The sequence below is a fragment of the Beta vulgaris genome, chromosome 2 (assembly GCF_026745355.1).
Source record: "Beta vulgaris subsp. vulgaris cultivar EL10 chromosome 2, EL10.2, whole genome shotgun sequence".
Lineage (NCBI taxonomy): Eukaryota > Viridiplantae > Streptophyta > Magnoliopsida > Caryophyllales > Amaranthaceae > Beta > Beta vulgaris.
This window is the reverse complement of record NC_079203.1, coordinates 37277936-37296876: the sequence shown is the minus strand read 5'-3', so window position 1 is coordinate 37296876 and position 18941 is coordinate 37277936. Positions and strand designations below refer to the sequence as shown.

Here is an 18941-nt window from a genome sequence, read left to right as displayed (position 1 = left end):
TGCATAGTATAGGTTTTGATCCCGTGACCTCAAATTCATGTACTAAAGTTTTAACCACTAGTCCAAGTTATATTTAGTGATATCATATCAAAGTACAATATTAATAAATGAATTTTTTCTTACCCGGGGCATAGCCCGGGCCTAATAACTAGTTGGAAATCAAAAGATGTTCATTTCATGCATTGTCAATTTAGTAAAAGTTGTGTTTTATGTCTTATTGATCTGTGTTTTGATCCGTGCACACCTTTCTCTAAATACACTCTTGCACACAATCGACGGATTATAAATGGTAGAGGTGATCATTTCGGCCCGGCCCGGCCCGTTTTTGGCCGGGTATTGGGCAGATTTTTTCGGCTCGACCCGAATTTTTTTTGGCTTTGGGCAAGTCAAAACGACTTTTTAGTCTATTTTTCGGCCCGACCCATTTTTGGTCCGCAAAAACCTGCTAATTTAGGCCCAAAATAGCGGGATTTGGGTACAAAAATTCGGCCCAAATTTAGGCCCGACTCGACTAATGGGCAATTTTTTTTACCACGGCCCGGCCCATGATCACCCCTAATAAATGGTGAACATCGAACAACATACATGAACCACCAATTAAAACAAAACAATTAAAAAGTCCGTCAAACTAGTCAAATAAAACCGGCAAGAGCCAAGTAGCTAAACTGCGAAGCCAATCACCCAAGACCCCCTACCTACATCAATTCACCTATATTCCATCCCAAAAGGTTAAACCAAAGGCCCCCCCAAACCAAGAAGACCACTATTATATGCTAGTGCGAGCAAAATTAACAGCACTACAACTGAAACCTGTGAACTGGATTCGAGTTCGAAGCTTAACAATGGCAACTCAACCCGAGGAAAAAGTCCACCATCACTATGCTCACACTGACTCTTGCAAGGACTCACGATGGACGGCCAAGTATCTTTCTTTTCCTCTCTTTTCAACTAACCCAATGGTTTTTTCCTATGCTATTTCATTTCAGGTTCATGTTTTTGTATAAATATGAACTGTGTGTTGTTGAAAAGTTTGGTTTCCTTGATTAATTTTTGTAGGGAATGCTACGAGTTTATGTATGGCAAACCATGGAAAGCAATAAATGATTTTTATTTGGATTTGGTAAATGGGCGCTCCACTTTGGCAGAGTTGTTTGGAAATAAGGTTGGTTATTTTTGGTTTCAATAAACTTTTCTGGCACTTTATTTGGAGCAATTTATGGGTTGTGAGTGCTTGAACTTTAGTTTTTGGGCTATCTTTTTTAGTTTGTCATTATGCAGGAGAATGGAATTGTGAAAGCTCCTCAAAAAGTACTTTTTCTGGAATTGAAACTGAATTCATGATATTCAATGTATAGGTTTAGGTTCTTCTCACAGACTAACTCTAATCAATTTATGTTCCTTAGTCAGTATATGGGTTGGGTACAGGAGATTTTAGAAGGATTTTGGGGGAGGGTTTATTGGATGGAGGGCGTCATAAACGATATGAAGAAATTAGGTTTGCAGGAGCATGTAGTATGGCACTTGATCGGAAAAAAGAATGGTGGTAGAGGATCCATGTAAGCGATCACCATAAATAAAATCTTGACTCATGCGGCCAACATTAGGTTGTTGTCGTTGTTGTGGACTACTGTACCCTGGTTTAAACTTTAAAGACATTTATTGGGAACTTGAAATGCTAATGGCCAAATGAATCCATCCCAATAGATAATGTAATTGGTATTTTAAACATGAAATACAAAATCTTTTGGTAAATTTCTTAAATTTTGCAGATAAATGATGATATAAAGGTATTATTTTGGAGTTCCCACCTTTATTTTAGGAAGTGATTGCTAGTCTAGTCTCTCCCCTCTTCTTAATTTTAATTTGCTTGTTCTATATAGTTGTAAATACTTGGGGGAAGAATCCTTACAAGTTGGTTTTTGAGGAATATATTAAGAGACTAAGAGAGAATTGGATTTGACTCGATAATGTGTGGTTAAAGACTGTATTTTGGTCTCAAATACATGAATTTCTCATAAATAATAGACCTTGGATAGTAGAATTCTAGCATGCAATGATAATCTCAGATAGTTGATACTGAACTCCATTGTCAATTATGCCAAAGAAGGAGACAAGTTAGTGTTGTGGTCTGGTGGATATGTATGGTTGTCTCTACTCCCCCAGCATGATTGAGCAGATAGTTTTTATTTGTGGTCTAAACACCACCCGCTACAGATGACTCTTGTGCTCAGAATACTCATCAATCTGCTGTAAAATGGTGTGAAACTATGTGGGTTTGTCTGAAGTTCTTTAGAAGGGGTTAGGCTGTTAGCTGTGTGGATCTGAAGCTCAGCATGTTCGCTAACTTTTCCAGTACCTAATCATGGCACCTTTTTTGTTTCAAGGTTTTGACGTTGCTCTTCGGTTACACTGATAGCCTCAAACTTCTAGCGTATATAATTCTACCATCAATACCTGGCGCTTCCTCATTCATAATTTTGGTTCTAGTTGATCTTTTTTCTGATATTTTTGGTGACTACTCTGGTTGCTGAAGTCTTTGCTACAGTAATGTTGATATGGTTTTAGGTATTAGTGTTTATGGAGTCTCCTAACTACTCTTTGTATTCATTTTTATCCTACATCTGTTGAAACATGTTCAGGAGGAGGGGGACGTTGTTGCGATTTCTGATGAATATACTCCGGAAGACAGTCTCCCTGATAATCATTCTGGAAGATGGGCAAGAGTCACATATAAGATAGTAGTGTCCTATCATGGGGAGTACTTTGATGGATGGCAGAAGCAGCCTGGTTTGAACACCGTTCAGGGGTATGTTATCCTGTTACTTTGTCATCACAAGGATAATTTTTGGATCTCAAGTGCAGAATCTACAAATATATTTATATGCTGCATGATTTTTCTATGCATGTATATATATATTTTTTCTATATTTCTTCTGGCATTATTTCGGCTGCTCCTGCCTTAAATAAGTATTATTTTATCTTAATTGGGTGGTCATACAGACTGAACAAGATTTGTCTTTCTTCCGTTGCTGTTATATCTGAGAGTTTTCATGCAATCTGTCTCATCTTGTTCAGCATAGCTATGCTTGTGTTGTTTACTCTAGACTTCTTGGTTATAATTTTGGAACCCCTGATGTTTCATAAGTACATATATACTTAACTAACTAGGGAAGTAAGTCCCTATAAATTGATTGGCTATGGTTTTTTAAAGCTCTCTTAGTTCAGTACCCTAAAAATCAAAAGCACAATGAACAGAGAAAAAAGAAAGCAAACTACATTTAAGAACAAGTGACTTCAGTTCCAGTTTCCTAGATGGATGTAGATATTGCTATGTCTGTACTGCATATCTGCTTTGACAGTTGAGACCCAGGCGATGAAGGAGTTCGTAATCTAGTTTGGTTTTTAAATTCAAAGAACTTACGTCTAATGAAGTGGAGTCATTGATGTTTGAATATTTGGGATAATATCCTCTCCTTATCTGAATGCGGTGTCCTGACGTTTCTTCCTTCCTGCAACTTTTGGTTCATGAGTAGCAGCTTTTTCTAAAACCCAAAGAGACCTTTTGCTCCGTCTGTCAAATGTCTCCTTTCTGTTGGTCTCGTGTCTGCGGTTATAAAATTTCTTCTACTGCGCATGTGTTTGTCAACATGCTGCTGCAGTTATGTTCCAGGAGAAAATTGGTAGACTGCTCTCTTTCTTTCTGCATTTAGTTTCATACAAGGTATAAATTATATTCGAAGGCCGTACGCAGCATTCTGATCATCTCTTTGATTGAATTATTGGGTCGCTTATCCAACCCAATTCCTTTCTCAACCTTATTACCTTCTTTACTCCATACAGACTGGTGGAGAGATCCATTGGAATGTTTGTCGATGACAGGAAAGCTAAACAGCGAAAAGACAAGGGTTTACCAGTTGAAGGGATGATAGTGGTTGCTGGACGTACTGACAAAGGGGTGACGGCGCTGAACCAAGTTTGCTCTTTCTGTATGTTAGCTTTTGTCTTCATCTTAACTATTAAGTTATTTTGTTTAATTATGAAGTGTTCACCTTTTTGTTCAAAGAAACTTTAACTAATTATTCCTGCTTGCTTGAGAAAAAAAGTTTAATCAGCAAAATTGCATCAATTTATGCAGTGCACTGTTTTTTTGAGCAAATTACAACCCTCCCCACTAGACTGCATCATGTCTGCTATCTGAATACTTTTTCATGCTTAACTTTTGCTGGCTCTGCACTCATCTTGAGTGTAGTCATGCTAGAATTTTTCTTTTCAAAGGCTATTGACATGTTCATCTGTATTCAAAGTGGAAAACAGGGCCAAACAGCAAACAGAGCAAACCAACCACACCAATTATGGATCCCACCACTGGCATCCCTTCAACATTGCTCCTAACCATTGAAAATTAGCATAAAGGCTGTTTCCAAGAGTAGCGAAAGGGTCCTAATAGGTTTTTCTGTCAATGCATGTTAAATTGCTGTTTGCAGTGAAATCATTTTTCTCAAGGCTATGGCATATCGTTAGCTGTGATATCTAGTCCCCTCATCTCTTAAAGAATGACTGCTTCCTTTTCTTTTTCCTCTTAGTTATTTTACCATTTCCACTCTCTAATATGCAAGAAGAGTATTCTTTATCTCCTTTTTTTTTTCTTTCCAGTTTCTTCCTCTGTTGTTTCTGCTCTTAAAGTATTTGCAGGAAATTCTATATTCCCATAGTAACAAATTTTTCATTGCATTCATAGCCAGCCTCTGTCTTTGAAAACTTATTTGTGCTGAACTTAATTTAATTTTGTTGAACTTGTTTTGCTCAACTGAATCTACTTTGGTCTTTGCCACAACTCTTTTGCTGAATTTAACTTATCGTTCGCTAACTTAAACTTATATCTCTTGAACTGAACTTAATTTTGCTAAATTGAACTTATTTTGGCCGAAACTTAAATGGATTCGTTGAGGAGAACAAAGCCTTAGTCATCACCTTAATATTTCGAATCTGTCAGAAGGTCAACATAGTTCCTTTTTAAGGGACCAAAGAAGTATCTTATCAGTTTGCTCTAAGAGTAATTTTTAGTTGTTTTCTGTCCAAATAAAAAAATAAGATGAGAGCATAATTGTAGTCAATATAGTGTACCCATTGCCCATAAACCAAGTGCGAGACATAAAATTGGGCCTACTAAAATAAAAGCCACTAATTTTGATTTTCTCTCCCAAACCCATTAAAATTACCTCTTAAATCCACTATCTCTATACAACTATATGTATATGTATATTTGTGTTGTCTTAATAAATGATAACATGGGAAATAAGATTTTTTAGTTAATAAAAGTACCTTCAACTGAATCTCCTTTATTTTTAGACAATATATACCCAGTGTAGGCATAAAATTTTGTACTATGCCACATCACTTATTGTTTGACCCATTAAAGTCAAATAATGATTTTTATTAATAAATGATCATCAAATTATGAAACTTGGGCTTGCTTTTAAATTTAGCCTATTTTAATTAAATCATTTATTATTGGCTCAAGGTCCCATTAAGTGAAAGTTGGACTCTTAAGAGGGTCTATGTTTCTGAGGCCTATGTAGCACGAGACTTGAAAACCTAGATTCAAGAAAGCTCCATAAATAGAGTTGCCGTCTTAATTTTTAGAGGAGAAAAATAGGAGAAAGACAGACGACAAAACTTAAAATCAAGTCACGTCAAACTCTCTTCCTATAAGAACAAGCATTCAAAAATCAAAATACGTATTGTTCCAATCTAGAAGATCAACCTTGGACGAGATCAAGCCCGAAGGCCCTTATTCAAGATCATATATGTTCGTGAGCAACGACAAATTAAGATCAAATCAAATCATTTCTGTAGAAGAATAACAAGCATAGAAACTGGCGTGCTGTTCAATTCTACATCAACATCCTTGAACAAGATCAATCCCGAAGAGACAATATTAAAATCAACGCTTAATGGTTGCGTTTTAGAACTCCAAGTAAAAGTAGTTGAACCTAGATAAAAGGATAACCTGTTTTACTTTTTCTTTCATCTTGATTGTAGCCCAATTAGTAACCAAACAATTGTGCTTCATCTCCATAACGATAAAATAATCCAAAATCTAAGGTACCTTTAATTTACCTCACTATTCTCTTTGCACTTACCTAATGAGATTCTTTAGGTGTTTCCACATATCTACTAGACAACTCCGACTCCATATACAATATGATAAGTATCTCAAACTTCCAAATAGAATTTTTGTATAAGGTTGGATTAATTAATTTTTCTCCAACTTTTGTCAACTTTAACCTTGTTGCGATGGTTGTGATGGTTGTGATGGTTGTGCTTGTAGGTTTGCGTGAGTCCATTTTAAACTTCTCAATAATCTCCTTAGCATATTACTTTTGCGAAATAAAAATTCCCTCCTCATATAGCTTTACCTCTATGCCAAGAAAGAAATTCATTAGTCCATAATCTGTCATTTTAAATTCCTTCAACAGCGCTGCTTTGAAATCATCAAACATACTTTGATTGTTTCAAACATATTTTGATTGTTTCTGGTGAATAACAAATTATCAACATATAGGCTAACTACGAGGATATTGTCACCATTCTTTTTTACGTAAACCGCATGTTCATATAAACATTTGGTAAAAACATTTTGTATCAAGTATCCGTTGATACGTGTATTCCGTGGAGCTTGCTTTATGCCATATAGTGCCTTTTTTAAATGGTATACTTTATCCTTTTTCCCTTTCCTACATAACCTTAAGGTTTTTGCACATAAACCTCTTCTTCAAAACACCCATTTAGAAATCAGACTTGACATCCAATTGATATATCTTTCACTTATGGTGTGGTCCAGCCTCCGAGTGATATTAACATTCTTAGAGTGGTTAGCCGAGCTACATGAGCAGATTCTTCATCATAATCAACACCATGTTTTTGTTTGCAACCTTTTGTTTGTAACTTCTTGCCTTTTATCTATCAATACTTCCCTCAACGTATCTCTTAATCTTGTAAACCCGTTTTACTCCTATAGCTTTCTGGTCCTTTGCCCATATCGGCCATATGGTAAACTCCTATGTATCATTTTTCTGAATTGAGTGGATCTCCTCTTTCATGGAAGATATCCATTCTTCTTCTCCAATAGCTTCTTCAAAAATATATTGGTTCATTTATCTTTTCATAGATATCTCCAAGGCTTCTCATTTTTACGGGTCTTCTCAATGACGAGGTTGAATGATTGATCCTCAAGATGAAGCCGAATTTTGGCTCAATGTCAATATTGTGTGATGAGGGTGTCACTAGTTGGTTATTTTCGAAACTCGTCTGCGTAGTCTTATTATTGCTATCTTCTTCAAAAAGTTCAAATACAACATTTTCTGCTTCTTTTCCTTGATCATCCTATTTTCATGATTATTCTTTTCTAAATATTACATCTCTACTCTCAATCAATTTTTCTAGTGGTTGGATTGTAGAGTTTATTAGCTTTGGATTTTGCATGTATCCAAGGAAGATACATTTCTCACATCGATCATCTAACTTCTTTCTCCTTGCCTCGGGAATTTGAGCATAAGCAATGCAACCAAATACTTTCAAATGTTCAACATTTGGCTTCTTACAACTCCATGCTTCTTTTGGTGTCATATTCTTCTCATTTTTTGTAGGACGACGATTCAGAATATAAGTTGTCCATGCAACTACTTTATCCCATAAAAGCTTGGGCAACCCTCTCTTTTTCAAGCTGCTGCTTGTCATGTCTAAAATTGTCTGATTCTTCCTTTCGGAAATTCCATTTTGTTGTCGAGTATAAGAGGTTGAAAATTATTATCGCAAACTTGTATATTTGCCAAAATAATTGAATGCATTTCACGTGTATTCACCCCGTGTGCCAGATCTAAGTGTTTTTAACTTATATTCGCTTTCTAGCTCTACTCGAGCCTTAAATCACATGAATGTATCACATGCAACTGATTTCTCCTTCATCATATACACCCATAATTTCCTACTAATGAAATAGCGATTACCTTCGAGAGATATTGTATCTAATGGTCCACTAATATCACACAATTCTAATAGTGCTTTTACTCTCCACGAATATCCCTTCTAAAATGGCTTGCTTTCCAATAGTACATATTTTACAAACATGTTTAGGCTCTTCAATATTAGGGAATCCATGCACCATGTTCTTTGATTGTAATAGTTTTGAACTATTAAAATGCAAATGCCCAAGCCGTATATGTCATTTTCATGACTTGTTCTCTACAACACCATAGAATCACTTTTGTAAACATGCGATTCTTCGCCATTTTTGATTGAGCAATAAGTCTTTCACCTTTGTCTTGAATAAGAAGATTAATACCATTCATATGCACAATATATCCTTTTTCAAGAAGTTGTCTGATACTTTCATATTAGGCACATAATAAACATTAGAGATGAAATTCTTCATTCTTGACTCTTGAGAATAATTTGTCTTTTACCTTTACCTTCAACTTTTAGTTTAGATGAATCTCCAAAGCGAACATTACCTTGGACCTTCTCATCAAGATTGATAAATAGTTATATTCTTCCACACATGTGATTACTAGCTCCAGAATCAAAACACCATATATCTTGTTGATTACTAGCTTCTTCATGTGCTAGCAACAATGTAGGTCCATCCTCATTACTTTGCAATGATTCGGCAAAATTCAAGCGATTTCCTTGATCTTTTTGTGTGGTCTAATAATTTGATGCACAATTCCCCATATTTTTGGCAATTATAACATTGAAGTCTTTTGTTTTTCCACGTTCATTGAAACTTCTCCTCCTCTATTTGACCCTCTACCGTGGCCAATATTTTTCTCATTACTTTGATTGCGAGATTGGTAGTTACCACGAGTCACGACCTCTACCTCGTCAACAAAAAATTCCTCTCTGATTTTTACCTCTTTGTTCATCTATTGACAACTTTGATTTAAGCGCTTGCTCAATTACATCAGGACTATCATTCTTGAGTATTCTTTGTTGATGCACTTGCAACGATCCAAGAAGCTATCCTATAGATAAGTTATCAATTTCTTTTTATTCTTCTATTGTATGCATCAGGTCATTAAATTTCTTATTGCATGATCGTAGTACTTTTTCAAGAAAATTTACATCTTCGATTGTATCTCCATTTAGCTTTTGTTGGTTAACATGTGTAACTAATTGACTAAAATATTCAGATATTGACTCATTTTTTGTCATTTTCATTTCCTCAAATTCACCTTGCGAAGATTGCAAGCGAATTTTATGAACACGTTGTAGTCCATTAGGAATTTTATGTGCTATGTGTAATACATGTAGTTATGTGATCCTATGTCTATGTTAGATATATATATTATGTGACATGAATAATATTGGCACTTGCTATGGCTAAAATTATTCTACTATTATCCCTGTGTATAATATACATGTATCTACTAGTATTATTGTTATTACTTGTGGACTTATAATATACTTGTGTGTGAATTCTATTATGAAAAGTTTATAATTGGTTATAGTTATTGTTGGTGATAAGATATAGGACCCAAATTCTAGGTACTCCATTTATTTATAGTTTGTAATGTTACTATATAATTATGATGTAATTTTGAAGACATTCCATATTATGTAACGTTATTCTACATAATTTTGTATTACATTATATGATGTAACTAGCCTTATATGTAGGCTATGCGTGTGAAGTTATTATGTGTGCAAGTTTTTTAGGGATCAATTTTTCCTTTTTTTTTTTTCCGAATCAGAGGATTGGAGTTTGTGTTTTCTGTTTTTAGTAGGGATATATTGGTCAACATGGGTGGACACCAAAGTTCTCTAGAGTTCCCATATATAATAGAGATAAGAGAAAAATATTCAGATTATGGATTATTAAGGCCCAATAAAGTTACAAAGTCCATTAATCAATGAAACAACCAAACATTAAGAAAGGAAAATCAAGATATGTTCACGCGTAAATACTCAAATATTGTGTACGTGACCGAGGGGGCAATTTGTAGGCATACTATGCCATGTCATTTATTGTTTGACCCATTAAAGTCAAATGTTGATTTTTATTGATAATTGATCATTAAATTAATTAATTTGGGCTGCTGTTAAATTTAACCTATTTTAATTAAATCATTTATAATCGCGTCAAAGTCCCAACTAAATGGAAGTTGGACTCTTAAAAGGGTTTATGTCTATGAGGCCCATGTAGCAGGAGACTTGAAAACCATAGATTCAAAAAAGCTCTATAATTAGAGCTCCCCTCTTCATTTTTCGGAGGAGATTGACAGACGACAAAACCTAAAGCTCTGAGATACTCTTCTCTTCCTGATAGTCAAGTCACATTGTACTCTCTTCCTAGAAGAAGAACAAGCATTCAAAAGACATATTGTTCCAATCTAGAAGATCCACCTTGGATGAGATCAAGCCCAAAGGCCCTTATTCAAGACGATCATATTTTTTTGTGAGCAACAACAAATTAAGATCAAATCTCTCGTTTAGAAGAAGAACAATAAGCATAAAAAACTGACGTGTTCTTTTCTACATCAAAATCCTTGAACATGATCAATCCCGGAATCCAATATTCAAGAAGATCGTCTGTGAACTGCAAGCAAGTACATGTGGTGATCGAATTAGAGGATCAAAATACTAGAGATTGTAACCCAAATAAAAAAATCAATAAGATATGATTTTGTTCACATATTTTAATTCTATATTTGCCGATTAGAATTTGTATTTACACCCTCAACAACAACAAAGCCTTAGTCCAAAATGATTTAGGGTTGGCTAACATGAAATGTCATAAGAAATTGTTTCTTTGACAAATGAAACAATAAAAGTTGAGGAAGAAGAGTTTAGACAAAGAAAAATGAGATAGCAAAAGTGAGAGGAGTAAGACGAGAGAAAATTTAAGGAACCAAAATATAAATTTGAACGAGGTGTAAAGATAATCGATACTCAATTGGAATAAATCCTTACCCCTCTTTAATCTATTTTTGCATACATTGATTAAAAAACCATGCCTTGTTGGCGTATTAGTTAGTATATTATTGAGTTTTCATTACTAAAAATGCTTTGAAGTTGGTGGTCATACACGTAAAAATATCAAAAAGGTAGGTTTTTGTGGCGTGATGTACTTTCTTCGATCCAAATGAATTGCAACATATGGACTTTTACACTATTCACGCACTCCCCTTTGACCATCTATTATGATTTAATACATAAAGATAAACATAGTCATGTGGGATCTTGTTAGAGTCGTCTTGATTTATTTAAAGTCAAAGGCTTTCTTTTTGGATATTATGAAAGTGATGCAGGCTAAATGGTATCTTATAATGCAAATATCATTTCCCATTCCCGTTTCTTGGCTATCACTTTGATGCACTCTTTGGCTTGTCCAGATACTTGGCGAACGGATGTGAGTAACGAGGACATTGAACATGCCATCAACTCTGCGGCATCTGGAAAACTCCGAGCTACATCTGTGTCTAAGGTAGTACCTTTGAAGAAGCTTCTCAGTGGATTTCCTATTGGTTTGAAAAATTAGCTGATTATGTTTTGTGCATTGACGTGAACCACTCAGTTTATTGTTGAAGGTATCACGTGCTTTTCATCCAAATTTTAGTGCCAAATGGAGGAGATATCTTTATATTTTTCCATTTGAGGAAGGAGACTCCAGGGAACAGAGTAATGATATAGAGGAGATGGGAAATGTGTCCTCTGATAAGAGTCAAACATGGAAGAGAAATGAAATAGCTGAAGATAATGTAGAGGTGAATACAAAGGACCTTCCTGATGAAAAGGATGAGCTTGATGGGGTAAAGAAACCAACATGCTTCTCTATCAGAAGAGTTGACCAACTTCTACATCAATTGCAAGGGAAGTTACTTTCTTATAAAATGTTTGCTCGAGACACCAAAGCTGCTAGAAACACGTAAGTTCAACCCCCCCCCCCCCCAGTTTTATGGCTACATAGTGAAGATGTGAATCACGCATGATAATCAACTATAACCAGCATTACAAGCCATACTAAGAACTGCCGTTTCAACATTTCAGTGGTCCTCCAACAGAGTGTTTCATCTATCATGCTCGAGCAGTTGAAGCTAGAATCCCTTGCTCTGACAAGGTTACTGTTTTCAACTCTATTCTCGGTTTTTATTTTTGTATGGGAGGGGTTTATTTATTCATTTACAGACGCTAACGTGCGGTATATACATTCTATCTAATAATCACTGGCTGAATATTTGCTGTCTGTTATCATGTAAAATGTACTTCATCACAAACATATTCTTGGCTTGTTGGTGCACTGACATACCACATTTTCCCACAACGGACAAACTGACTGTGGTCTGTGGTAGACCTATGTGTCCCCTTGATGCACCATTATCTTGTCTTGATAGTCCTGATTCGGATGTCAAACACCAAAAAACAAAATGAAAGAAGGTTAGTGTTATGTGTACTCAAAAGCTGAAGAAAAGGCCAAGTGTTATAAACTCAAAAGCAAGAAGCTTTTTAACAAAAAATGCCTGAATACATCAAGGCATGGTCTCCTTTGGTGCTGAAAGATGGCACTTATATGGGGAAACATTGCATGATAAATAAGGTCAGCTAAAACAAAGAAGAGAAAGAGAGAGTAGGGTTGAAAGCAAGAGTGAATTCAAGTATTCCGGAAAAAAACTGGAGAGTATTACGGACCAATGTGGGCAATCAGGATGGATTCCCATCCAAGTTGGGGTTTGTAAGGGTTGGACTATTTTTCTTATCTATTTAAGATTTATTCTTTGGTTATTCTATATGGTTTGTTACGATAGGATATTCGTATATTAGAAGTGGGTTAAGAAATATACAAGGTGGTATCCGTTTTTATATATGTGCGCACTTGATAAATGGGTCAGATATTTCGTTTATTAAAAGGGGTGCGGTTAGGGTTGAGGGTTGTTGATCCGTTTATCGAACGTGTCGGATTAGGGTTGAAGGGGTTTAAAGACCGTTTACCGGTGAATCTGACATGAACTTAACACAACTTGACCCGTTTGCTAGCCCTAGTTGGGGGGTGGGCTTGGGATATTGAACAAAGTTCGCGAGAACAAGGATGAGTGATGGGCAATACTTTCTAATCTAGTGTTTAGGTATCCATTATCATATGAGAGATCATGTAGGAAGTTTCAGTGTCAACCCTAGAGAAACTACTGTATTTGTGGCTTAGATTGGAGGATTATAGTGGAAGACACATGTAACTTAGTAGATTTTTATAAACTTGTATATATCATGACATGTTTTGATGCTCCATTTAGGTTCCATTTGTTTTTGGGAAAACGTTTTCCACGAAAACCATTTCCCATTTTCCGGTGTTTGGTTGGACAAAGAATTTAAAAAGGAAAAGTGAGGTGGAAAGAGTTTTTCCATCCCTTTGTAAACATTTCCTCCAAAATTTGAAGGAAAACCATTTTCTTCCACTCTTTCGTGCCCAACATCTCCATTTTTCCTTTCTTAGTTTAATAGTTTTCCATCCAACCAAACAAAATAAAACTGATATTGATATGCCTTTTCCATTGGAAAAAAAATACTGAGTTTAATGAGAATATTGGTAATGTCATTGCAATATTGATCTTTCCTCCTATCTGAAAGGAAGGTGAATTTGCTATGTTGTGATGGCGCCTCTTCAGTTGTTCTAAGATCATGAGCCGGTAAAACTTAAGTGTTTGGTTGGTAATGCAAATTTTTTTGCATTGTACGGCAATTTACGGATTTACACTTTTTCCATTAATTATAGTTTCTGCTGCTGTTTTTTCCCCTCCCTGTTGGTCTCTTATCTTACTAGAAATTTTTTTCCCATCTTCCCTGTTGTCACTCTCCGTCTTCTCCTATTTTGTTGCCATTCATCATTAGTCTTCCTGTGCTTGCTAAAATGATTTTTTTTGCAAGGCTGGCTAACTCTTTTGCTCCATTACTTTGAATATCGTGTTTCTCATATGGCATTCTTCGTGACAGGGTCATGCAGATGGTGTGAAAGTAATGTGCGTCGAGCTTGTTGCCAACCGTTTTTTAAGAAGGGTAAATACTTTTGCCAACTGTCTTCCACTATCTTTCAGTAAAATTGTTAAACATCAACGCTGAAGCAGAAAATTATTCTGAAATATATTTCATAGAAATAAGGAAAAATTGACAATAGAGGTCTGAACTTTGGGTGATAATTTTTAAAAGGTCTGAACAATTGATTAACCTGTGTAGGTCCCAACTTTAGGGGGTCTTAACTTTTAGCGGGTCTTAACTTTTAGCGGGCCTTAGTGACTTAAAACTGGCTTAATAGGTCATCACTTGTAAAACTTGGGTCACATCAAAAGGGTTAATTGAGGAAGAGATGTAGGAACTAGGTGAGATTTTAAAAATAATCTTCAGTTTTAAGTCGTCGAGGCCCGCTAAAAGTTAAGACCCCTTAAAGTTGGGACCTACACAGATTAATCAATAGTTCAGACCTTTTAAAAATTATCACCCAAAGTTCAGACCTCTATTGTCAATTTTTCCTAAAAATAATTTATGCAGAGTTTGGAGTGCTACATGTTAGTATTCAGATTGTTGAGCTGTTTGTACACCTTCTGGTGCAACAGAGAAGTAAATCAATGCCAAGGGATAATATATACATACTACCAGAATGATCTGTAGCAATAAACATACTTCCAGAACATACTACGCAGGAGTAAATCAATGCCAAGGGATAATATATACATAGTATTCAGATTGTTGAGCTGTTTGTACAACCGTCTCGTAGAACAATGCCAAGGGATAATATATACATAGTATTCAGATTGTTGAGCTGTTTGTACAACCGTCTCGTAGAAGTAATCTGTAGTAAGGATCCTTAAAGTTCCTAGTTGACGTCATTTTAAATGATCACACCATGATATATATTATATACATAGTACATACTACCAGAGTTATTATCTTTGTTAGGGATTATCATCGAGGGAAAAAGCTTTAAGCACAGACTTTGTCCTCAACCGAATATATACCTGTTCTGTTTTGGCCTAATGCATTTTTTTCCTTAATTGATGCCACTATTGCTTGGAATTTTCCAAATAAATATCTCACTTCTAAAATTTTGTAGGCTAGAACATTTTTCTTGAATAATGCTGAAAAAAGTCCCACTTTATGCCACTCAAACATATTTACCCCGTATCATCCATGTAGGCACCACTTCGCGAAGTATTTTTCGCTTTAGCTGCATGCACTAATCGTTTGGCATAAAAAAGAAGTGGAAATCGTTAACTGAGTTGGTGTTTTCCGCTTAATAGATCGTTGCAGCCATCACAAGCACCAAATGAAAAAAGACTCTTCTCACTCGTCTCTGCCTAGAACAACCAAGCATCAGTGCCATGACACTGGTCCGGAGACCGAGGTCGCTGCAACTGGCATCGGTAATTGCCTTGAAACATATGCTATTCCTTCCACTTGGTAGCCACATGCATTAGCTGATGTGATGAACCAGTGAAGCCTACTTGTGATCTGCCCTCCGCTACAGGTCTTACCTCTCAATGGAGATATTGCACAGATTCATTTTGTTTGCACTGAGTGATTGACACCTTATTTAGAGTTGGGTTATCACATATGTGACAGTCTACGCCAGTCACCTTAACCTCACACTTTGTGTCAATCTCCTGATCGTTGTGACCACCCTTCTTCGGGGTTTACATGTCCATGGACCTGATTCTCTTACATTTCGATCATCTGTGGACTTTACTCGTTCTCCACTATTGGCCACTAGTTTGAAATCATCTTCACCCATCACTGTTCCAGTCACTTCCCTTCACCTTAATTCTCCAATGTTAGTCATTAGAAGAAACAGCATAGATGTTGGGTTTTGGTTAGTTTTGGAATGTAAGTATTGGAACAGCTTATGTTATATCGAGGGGTTGTTCTATTGGTAAGTCTGGTCGTTGAAATGAAAATGTGCTGTGAAGCTGGTTGATTATTGTTGGATTTGGTGATATGCTTATTTATCGTTGTTACTGTGCCTTTTTGCCTCATAGGCGTTAGACTATCAGCTAGTTTTTGGAGTCTTATAGTCGAAATCTGCAAATATGCAGTAGGTAAAATTGTTTACTGAATTGGCGATTTCAAGAAGGGAGGACCAAAACACCCCTTCACCGGAAAACCACTATTTGTTAGTTTAACAGGTAAATTTTCTGAGTGACGGTCTTACCTTTCTTCAAACTGCTGACTGAGTTAGTGGTTTGTAGCTGGAGCTGATTTTTTTCCTTTGTAGCATCCCCAAGCCAATGTGGATGGCCTCGGAGAAAATATGTTTAGAAGTGGTGTAAACTGGGATCGAAGTTTTATTTACATTGATCATGAAAGATGTTTTGTACCTTGTCATGTTAATTTCAATTCTCTCACAAGTACTCCAACATGGCTGTGAAGTGTGAACTAACTTGGGCACATAATAACCGTGTCTTGGGCACAAAATAACTTTGTCTTCTTCAGTTCCGGAGTTCGAATAACATAGGCTTTAGACTTTCTAATTACATCCTTCAAAACTTCTTGAAATTAGTTCATACAACTTCCGTGCTTGTAAATATTTTACTATCTATCATTACAGTTTCGTGTACTAATTAGTAGAATTGAACACATCCCTGATACAAATCTGTGAACAATACTTCTTTTTCTTGCCAAAATCCAGTTGCGTTTTATCTCGTGTAATTTGCACATACTACATCTTCTGTCTAATTTCCAGCACCAGAAATGATCTTCCACAGCTGCCTTACTTCATCACGAATTCTCAATGTCATATTATTGAAGTGGTGCCTGATTTTTCTATCTACAGAAAATTCTCTGATTCGAGATTATATCATACTTCCTTCAATTCTAAATACTTGAGACAATTTAACTTTTGCATAACTTACACACTGTCCTTCGACGATCTTTTGTGATTTATACTAAGAAAAAATATTGTCATGCAGGATCTTGTTAAGATTCATCTTGGTATACACTAATTTTCAGAATTTTATATATTAACGGTTAAAGTTAAGCATTGGCCAGTGTGTGAAAGAATATGACATTGGGTTGCTACTTTCCACTCAATACTTTATATACATTGCGATTTCAATTTTTCCATCTATTTGATTCCCCCTATTTTTTTGTCAAATTTTATTCTCTTTTTTTTTTTTTGAAGAATTTTTCTCTTTTCTTTTTTTGAGATAATATTGGTCATTTTGTGAATCATGCTTGGTTATTTTGTTCCATATTGTTGAGGTGATGTGTGTTTCCTGTTTCCTGTTTCCTGCAGATGGTTCGTGTACTTGTTGCAACTGTAGTAAGGGAGGCAGCAGCAGGTTCAGAAGAGGATGTTTTACTAAAACTGATGGAAGCCACATGCAGACGTGCTACTGCCCCTCCTGCACCGCCTCATGGTCTTTGCCTTGTTGATGTCGGATATTCCGATTTTAATTCACAGAAATGCTTCATTCATTGAATATACTTCCATTCTGTATTCATCACAGTATTATTGTAAGCTTTCATCTCTGCCGCTCCTATGAGCTTGTTATGCCCATCTTTTATATGGGGTCTATCAAGAATGATATTTTTTGACAAATTTTCTCTATGAAATCGTCTCCATAATTGAGATTATTTGGAAGATATGCTATATCTAGGATTATTTAAATTTTTACTTTGATTTTTATAGCCAGCGGTTTCAAAATAATACAAATTTATACGATTCGACAACTTGACAAAAACTCAATAAGAATTAGCAGGTTTGGGTTGAGGTTTGCAACCCTTTCAATTAATTGAATTGATTCAATATGACTATTTATTAAATGGGTTAAGTTAATTTGAAAAACATATAAGTGGTTGACCTAATACAACTCATTGTTTGGAGGTGTAGTCATTTGTAATTGTGTAATATTTTTCTTATTGAATTTAAGATTTGTTCTTGGTTTATTGGGTTCGGTTGTTGTATTTTGTATGAAGTAGGTTTATTGATTTATCAGACTAAGTATTTTAGCTTTACGTATGTGCAAATTTGATGATTGGGTTGAATATTCGGTTGGTAACTTGTTTTATGCAAGTTAAGTACAATTGGGTATTCAACTTTGACAAAAGTTGCAAATAAGGTACCCTACTTGTAAAAGTTGCAGATAGGATACCCAAGTTAACTTTCGTTAACTTTTGTCAACATGCTTTGGTTGGTGAAGTTGCACGGTTACCCATACGTACGAATTTCAGGAAATATACAATCATTGTTCCTTTTGGCGCTTTTTATCCCCTACTTTTGCCTTTTGGTATTACTTAACCCCCTTCCCCTGTATTTTTCTTCTTTCCAAGTACGCCAGTCTCTCCACTTCTTCTTGTGTCATCTTCCTCAAAAAGTGATTTATTACACATTTCTCTCATCTGTTGTTCCTTTATGATGGCTGAAAACAACATATGGTCCCCTCTTTAAAGGAATGTTCCAAACCTCTCTCCTCCAAATGGCAACTCCTCTGAAATTTTCAAATTTTAGAATATTTTGTTTATTTGCATGTTTCTTGAAATGTGTGGAACAATCATTGTTTATTTGTTTGTTGTTGTAATATTTTATTTATTTAAAGAGTTTTTTTATGTTAGATTGTGTTCTTAACTTGTTTAGTATTTAGGACTTTGTGCTAAAACTGTAGTTAATTTTTTTTTTAAGTTAATGTCTGTAACTTTTTAATACTTGTAGTGAAGTTGATTTAGTTAGTTTAGAAGTTCAAAATAAATTAAGATCTCAAACTCCCTAATGCTCTTTTCTTTTTTCTTTGTTTTCAAATACTCGGTTCCCAAAGTGCGTTATATATATAATCTCATGTGTTTTATATAGTATACATAATCATAGAATAGTAGGGTATTGGTAAATTATTCACAAACTCAAATCTGCAAAATTTATTTAAATTTAAAGAAGATTATAAAAGTATCCTTATTATATGGAGTTT

General features: G+C 35.4%; 1 protein-coding gene across 3 annotated transcripts; it reads left to right on the top strand.

The window, feature by feature from the left end:
* The first annotated feature begins 656 nt into the window (after positions 1 to 656).
* LOC104886785 (uncharacterized) lies at positions 657 to 17644 on the top strand. 3 transcript variants are annotated; one of them, XR_008968085.1, is made up of 10 exons: positions 657 to 922; positions 1057 to 1162; positions 2640 to 2806; positions 3841 to 3986; positions 11394 to 11485; positions 11589 to 11926; positions 12049 to 12118; positions 13984 to 14046; positions 15285 to 15407; positions 17276 to 17417. XR_008968085.1 is itself a non-coding variant. In XM_010671297.4 (9 exons), the coding sequence occupies exons 1-9, from the start codon at positions 771 to 773 to the stop codon at positions 17459 to 17461; spliced, it is 1320 nt and encodes a 439-aa protein (XP_010669599.1). In that variant the 5' UTR covers positions 657 to 770; the 3' UTR covers positions 17462 to 17644. The 3 variants fall into 3 exon arrangements, 1 of the variants encoding a protein (XP_010669599.1); XR_008968084.1 differs by having other exon boundaries at positions 15285 to 15511; positions 17276 to 17414; XM_010671297.4 differs by lacking the exon at positions 15285 to 15407 and having other exon boundaries at positions 17276 to 17644.
* Positions 17645 to 18941: the final 1297 nt, after the last annotated feature.

What these genes read in the sequence shown, in the direction of transcription:
- LOC104886785 (XM_010671297.4), top strand. Translation starts at nt 771, where the DNA reads ATGCTAGTGCGAGCAAAATTAACAGCACTACAACTGAAACCTGTGAAC. An exon ending in GACTCACGATGGACGGCCAA is followed by an intron (nt 923 to 1,056) that starts GTATCTTTCTTT and finishes TAATTTTTGTAG; the next exon opens with GGAATGCTACGAGTTTATGT. An exon ending in GAGCTACATCTGTGTCTAAG is followed by an intron (nt 11,486 to 11,588) that starts GTAGTACCTTTG and finishes TTATTGTTGAAG; the next exon opens with GTATCACGTGCTTTTCATCC.